At 48.9% G+C, this 6,927-nt stretch overlaps 1 protein-coding gene across 1 annotated transcript; it reads right to left on the reverse strand.

Moving 5' to 3' along the window:
• Window positions 1-2,351: 2,351 nt before the first annotated feature.
• Window positions 2,352-3,639, reverse strand: IER5 (immediate early response 5). The gene has a single exon (XM_065409924.1). The coding sequence runs from the start codon at window positions 3,597-3,599 to the stop codon at window positions 3,048-3,050; it is 552 nt and encodes a 183-aa protein (XP_065265996.1). The 5' UTR covers window positions 3,600-3,639; the 3' UTR covers window positions 2,352-3,047.
• Between the last annotated feature and the right edge of the window lie 3,288 nt (window positions 3,640-6,927).

A 6,927-nucleotide genomic window follows, 5' to 3' on the forward strand; every position in this document is an offset into this window, starting at 1 on the left:
TTGGACATTAATTATATGACCACTGCCAAGCACTCTGTTGAAAGGATGTTATGGCTTCTCTACAATGTAGACAGGCATTCAGTGCATTCTGCCCAGCTGTAACATCAGACCTTCCTTCCTTTACTGGCTTTTAAATACAGAACCCCCATTGGGTGATGTGCAGACATGAAGTTTTTCCTGATTAACTCCATGTGTGGACACTTATTCCAGAGTAGGAGTATTCACACATAGTTAAGCAGGAACAGCTCCATGTCTACACAGGCCAATATTTTAAGAGATGCTTCAAGCTGTTTGGGAACAGCTTTCCAAAGAGACGAATCAGGAAGTAGGAGGATTGAAATCTACTCATTCAAGATTTGAATAGAAATCCTGACTGGACAGGAGAGACCTTGATCTTATGATCCACCCTTTTGCGCAAGAACAGGGCCCTCTCTCAGCCCAAAACTTTCCCCAGTGAAACCATGGAAAGGGAGCAGCAAGAGAGAGTTCCCATGGGCACATCCCCAAAACGGTATAAATTAAAGGATTAAAGTCTCCTTAAATCCAGCTCTCTTCTCCCCATCAAGCTCAGTTCTTTTTTCACCTCTGCCAGTTGGCAACCCTTTTCAGTAGAGGACTGAAGACTTTGTTTGAAGGTGACCTGATAAGGGAAAGAGGAAAAAGAGGGCTTTGGACCTTTTTCCTGGATGTATGAAGTTGTGAAAGCTTCCCCCTCCCCAAAAAAGTTAGTTATATTAGGAATTGAGTTTGTATCTACCAGCCTGTGTAGTTAGAGCCATACAGTATGACATAAGTATCACAAAAGTGAAACCCTATTGAGATTAAAGTTAAAAAAGTACTTAACCCAGAAAACAGTTGGGAGAAGATGTGTCATCGTTAAAAGGTAACATGCACAGGTTTGTTTGTTTGTTTTTTTAAAACCAGAGCAAGATGGGCCCAAAAGGTTTTTTTCCTCCCCATCAAAAGCAAGATTTTCCCCTCTGCTGGTTGTCTAGTACCCTAGAAGTGCCAAGTCTTGTCCTTACATAGTTTTGCTAGAGGACTTGGGGGTTTCAGGGCATAGTTTGTTTTAAGCCTCAAAACAGTGAATCTTTATCAAAAGCATCACTTATCCAAAACATTAAGGAATGTCTAACTACATCAACACAAAAAGCAATTATCTAGACAGCTACAAAAATCCTCTTAATTGCTCAACTTTCACTCATGATATCATTTCACTAGTTGTCCAGTCTTCCCAGACAGACTGGAACTTAATTTGTATTTTTAAAAAGAGGGGGATAAAAGATGTTTCAGGCTATTTTGATATAAAACAGCAGCAAAACAGGAAAGCATAAATGCATTTCCACCCACATTTGCATGGGATTTTTAAGAATTAAATCTTTATTTATCAATTACAGGCTGAAAAGACTCCCATTACCCAACTAAGACCAACAAAACAGGACTTTCCTTTGAAAAATTCTCTATGCATTATGAAATAAGGTTACACACCCATTTTCTCCCTCTCTAAGTCACCTTTAATTGTAACCTGAACACACTTTGGAAATAAGGACAAAAGCCCTTAAAATGTATAGCTATTTTGTTTTAAGTAGTACTGCTTCAGTACTATATAGAAGGGCTGTTCTACAGAATTACTTTAAGCACTCACAATTGGTGAGTACCGCAGAAGTAGGTGAGCATGTTCTGAGGAATAGGAACCTGGGGGGGGGGGGGGGGGGGGAGAGGAGGAAACCATGACTTGAGTTGGTTAAGTCAGATATCCCTACCTAACAACTGACTGCAAAATCTGACAGCTATATAGAACATTATGCAAGAAAAATTCAAGTTAGAGATGAGTAGTAGTCTAAGTGCTGTTTTGGCATGGAGCAACTGTTCTCAATGCAATGAAGTATGAGGTGCTAAGCTAACAATTTTGCACGCTGACTATTTTCTGAGTAAGAGCTCAAACTGTTACAACCCCATCCCACTCACAAGTGCATTACTAAAAGTCTCTGGACCAATGAGCATATGTTATAAATAAGGAGAACTCAGATCCATTCAGCACTTCCTCCTCAATCAAACCTCACTAAAGTCAGTGGGCAGTTTGCCTAAGTACAGCCCTGAACAGGGAATAGACTGCAGCAAGAGGTAGTTCAGATGACTTGGTCAACTCTTGGGAGGGGTTTTCACCATCTTCCTCTAACAGAAGGTCCCTTTATACACAGTTCAGACGAGTTGGAACCAAAACCACCCCAAGCCTCTAGCTGTGCAGGGTAGATACAGGCCACAGCCACATAACCACACCCACTCCATTGCTATCTACCCAGTCCTCACCCTCCCTCTCCGGCCAAGCGGCTACAAAAATATGACTACACTTAAACAGCTGCAAAATATTTAATACGTGTTATACACGTAGAGTTACATTTATACAAAACAAAAATACATCAGTGGAGGAGATAATACTGTACAAGAGCCCCAGCACATCCCCAAGCCTTTATAGAACAAAGACCAGGAGTGACCAAGCCTACTCCAAAAGCCACAACGACTTTCTATCAGTCTGTAAACTTTTTGTTCACTGCGTTAACCATTTTAAAGCACCATGTAAAAGTTCCGACTTCCAGCTTGTCAAAACAGAAGCTTCCAATCAACATAAGTCTTTCCCAACTTAAAGTATTATCTGGGGGAGTGCTCCAAGTGTTTAGGATGGAAACAGCCTCTGGAAGATTTCACTCTACGGGTTTGGGGTTGGGAGACATTAAATCAGTTAAAAGCTGGAAGGAGATTCCTGGCAGGAAAGGCGCCACATGGGAAGGCAAAGAGTCGCACGGTCAGATCCCTAGGTGGGAAAGAGCGCAGGAGGAAGAGATCGCGGCATGTCCGTGTGCGGGGAAGGGAGAAGTGAAGTGCTGCTGCTGCCCAGGGCAGTTCCCAGGGCGGCGGGGTAAGGCCCAAAAGTTCCCAGCGCCGCCCAGAGCTTCCTGCCTGCTTGGAAGGAAGCCAGTCCCGGCCCTCCGCCCGCCGGTGCTGCGGGGCAGGGGCGGCCGCGCAGAGTGGTCAGTCCGCGGCGGGGCTCAGAAGGCCACGATGGCCGTGCTCCAGGGGTTGAGGCTCCGCAGCGCCGGCTGCTCGCAGCAGACCTGCCCTGGCTCGGTCGCCTCCGCCGCGCCACGCTCCTTGCCCAGCAGCCCCGAGAAGCCGGAGCCGAAGATGCTGATGAGGCTGGCCACGTTGCCAGTCTCCATGTCCTCCTGCGGTGGGGGCAGCTCCGCCTCACGCCGCGGCTTCTTCCCCGGGGAGCCCGCCACCTGGCCCCGCTCGGCTGCGCTCCGCTTCCGTGGGGACTCGGCCGGGGACTCCGCCCGCCCCCGCGCCGCTGCCTCCGAGCCCAACGGGCGGCAGCCGCGCCGCAGCCTCTCGCAGTCCGGGGGCGGCGGCGGGCCCGGGCGGGGCGGCAGGGCGCACTCGCCGCCGGGCTCGCCCAGGTAGACCCGGCGGGCGCTGCGCAGCACCAGCGACACCAACAGGTTCTTGTGCAGCTTGAGGCCGCCGCGCTGGCCCCGCGCGCTGTAGATCTTGCCCAGCGAGATGCTGACGATGCGGTGCGCCTCCAGCCGGAACTCCATGGCGCCGCCGGCCCCGCAGACCGCGCGCTGCCCGCTCGCGCCGCCGACTGAAGCTAGCCCACGCGCCAGGATCGCTTTATATAGCGCCCCTGCCCGCCGGCCAATCAGAGCACCCCGCCGGTTGCGCTAACAGCCGACTGGCCCCCCTCCACTGCCCTCCGCGCGCCCGCTCTGGCCAATGGGGAGGGAGGGAGAGGGTTCGAACGCTAGCCCCGCGTAGAGGGCTCTTAAAGGGGCAATGATAGAGCAGGTAGGGGAGCCCATGGCCGGCAACAGCCGACCCTGCGCGTGTCGGGCTAGGGGGCGCTCTGGCTGTGCAGAGCGGCGAGTGGCTGCCACCTTCCCCGCCGTGCCGCAGCCTCGGATCCTGTCCCAGAGACCTTGTCAGGCGGCTGGGCCCGAGTCTCCTCTCGTTCACCCCCACGATGTTCATGCAGCAGCAACCTCACTGTCTGCTGGTGCGGGTGCGAGGAGTACCGGGAGAGCAGTTTGGGCAGAGCACATGCAAGTCCCCCAGGACTCATCTCAGGCATAGTACATACTGAACCTCTGCCCCGCAGATCTTCCAGTGAGTCCTGTCCCTCCCCACTTCCAGAGTAAAATCCATAAGGTGAAAGGGAACGGGGGAAAAGAGAGAGGCTGATTGGCTGAGAAAAAGAAAAAGGAGGCTCTCTCCCTCACCCTTCCAGGCACAACTGGATGCTCACCCAAAGCAGCCCCTCCCTTGTGATGGCATGGGCACCCCCCAGCCCTTACCTTATCTGACAGGTGTCCCAGATTTCCTTGTGCTCGTTTGTGTGAATTTGGTGCTGCTGAAAACTGCCATATTCCAACTGAGGTTCTCTATGGGTCTGTCCACGCTGCAATTGGAGGTGTGATTGCAGCTTGCGTAGACATACCCGTTCTCCTCGGAAATTTCAACGCTAGAGTCCGGCGTGAGTCAGATCTCTGGAATGGCACTATCGGAAAAGAAGGTGTTGGAAAGGCCAATTCCAATGGCATCCTCCTCCTGAGCAAATGTGTAGAACATGGACTGGTCATCACAAATACCCTCTTTAGACAAAATGAGAAGTATAAGATCAACCTGTAGACACCCTCACTCTAGGCGTCGGCACCTTCTTGACTACGTTATCGTTAGAGCTCGAGATCGAAAGGATGTCCACATCACAAGGGCCACACATGGAACCGATGACTGTTGGACAGACCATCACCTTGTTAGATCCATCATGAATTTCCACATCGTCTCAAGGCATCGTAATCAGGCAAAATCAATACAAAAGAAATTAATCGTCAAGTCTCTTCAAGATATATAGTGACTTGTGAGAAGCTTCAGCAGTGTCTTCAAGAGAGGTTAACCGCCATATCTACATCTGATGATGACAATGAAAATTTCTGGAAGGGATTAAAGGCTGCCATTCTCTCGGCATGTACTGAGTCCTTTGGCTATGTCACCCACCATCTCCAAGATTGGTTTGATGAGAATGACATTGAGATTCAGGGCCTGCTTGACCAGAAAAGAAAAGCTCGTCACATATGGCAAAATGACATATCACACCAGCAGAAGAAAGAGTCATACAAGCAACTCAAGGCTGAAGCCCAAAGGAAAATCCATGACATCAAAAACAAGTGGTAGTGAGAAAAGGCCAAGGAGATCGAGCTTTACGCTAATCAACATGACATGAGATTTTTTCAAAAGGGCTATTTATGGTCCATGCTCCCATGGTGTCACACCACTCTGAGCCCAAGACGGGTCAATGTACCTTAAGCACAGTGAAGCCATCAAAGCCAGATGGAAGGAGGATTTTGAGTCACTCCTGAACCATGAGTCAACTGTCTCTGATACTGCTATCGAATCCATACCTCAACAACATGAACGAGAATCTCTTGCTGATCCCCCCGCCCTCGAAGAAGTAACACGAGCCATCATGCAAACTAAGAACAACAAGGCAGCAGGACCAGACGGCATACCAGCTGAACTCTACAAGTTTGGAGGTGAAGAACTGGTAAAGAAACTCCATAAACTTTTTCTTCAAATTTGGTATAATGAGAAGATTCTGGAAGACTTGAGAAATGCCTACATTGTTACAATCTTTAAGAAAGGAGACAAGTTGGAGTGTGGAAATTATCAAGGCATTGCCTTGCTATCTACAGCTGGGAAAATTCTCACCTGTAGTATCCTCTTAAACCGATCACTTCCCCTTGCTGAGGAAATATTGCTGGAATCTTAGTGTGGTTTCAGACCATCCCACAGGACAACCAACATGATCTTTGTTGCCTGCCAAATCCATGAAAAGTCTCAAGAGCAAAATCAGGACCTGCACATAGCCTTCATTGATTTGACAAAGGCTTTCAACTCCATCAATTGTGAAGCCCTGTGGAAGGTGGTGGCCAGATTTGGCTGCCCTCCAAAATGTATTAAGGTCCTAAGGCTTCTTCACAATCAGATGACTGCCACTGTTCTCTGTAATGGCTTTGAGACGGACCCTTTCATCATCAAAACTGCCATTTTCTCATCTCCCAAAACAAACCCTCTACTCTCCACTCACCTATGGTCACATATGGTCTTGTGGTGGTCAGACGAAATACTACAAAGACACACCAATGTGGACATCACAAACTGGGAGGAGCAAGCCACAAACTGACCCCACTGGTATCACATCCTCCATCAGGCAGTGGCCTGCTTCGAGAAGACGTGCCTTGCCCTCAAAGCTGAAAAGAGAGAGAGAGAAGGAAGAAAAAAGAAAGAAGTTTCTCCCACCAGGCAGCTGACCCACCAGGAAATGTCTGTACCTATTGTGGGTGGATCTGTGGTTCCAGAATCAGACTCCTGAATCATCTCAGGCATCCATATGTAAATCCATGGCAGAGATCGTCCTCGAATAGAGGAAACACCAATGATGAGACATACCCATGCTGGCTTTAGTCTAGCTAGTGCAGCTAAAAATAGCAGTGAAGATGCAGCAGCACAGGTTTCAACACAGACTGTAAAAGATAGCTCGGAACTCTGAGTACATACTCACATTGCTAGCCCATGCTGCCGCCAGGGCCAGATTAACCCACAGGCTAATAAGGCTATACCCTTAAGGCCCTCCTATTTTTAGGCCCTACTGTAGGCCCTCCATTCCGTATTGAAGGAACAGCTGAGCGACAGTAGCGGGGCCATCGGAAATTTTTTGTCTCGTTAGATATTGCTTTGTACAAATTAATCCATCGAGACTGCGAATTCAATGTCTTTGTGGGCTAAGTAAGTGTTTGTGGGCCCAAGCAATATTGAACTTTGTACACAGTAGGCCTAAACTGGACAACAGAAACCATGTCGAAGAAAGGA

The sequence above is a fragment of the Emys orbicularis genome, chromosome 8 (genome assembly GCF_028017835.1).
Source record: "Emys orbicularis isolate rEmyOrb1 chromosome 8, rEmyOrb1.hap1, whole genome shotgun sequence".
Taxonomy (NCBI): domain Eukaryota; kingdom Metazoa; phylum Chordata; order Testudines; family Emydidae; genus Emys; species Emys orbicularis.

Excerpts from the sequence above, each read along its gene's own strand:
- IER5 (XM_065409924.1), bottom strand. The coding sequence starts at position 3,599 with ATGGAGTTCCGGCTGGAGGCGCACCGCATCGTCAGCATCTCGCTGGGC.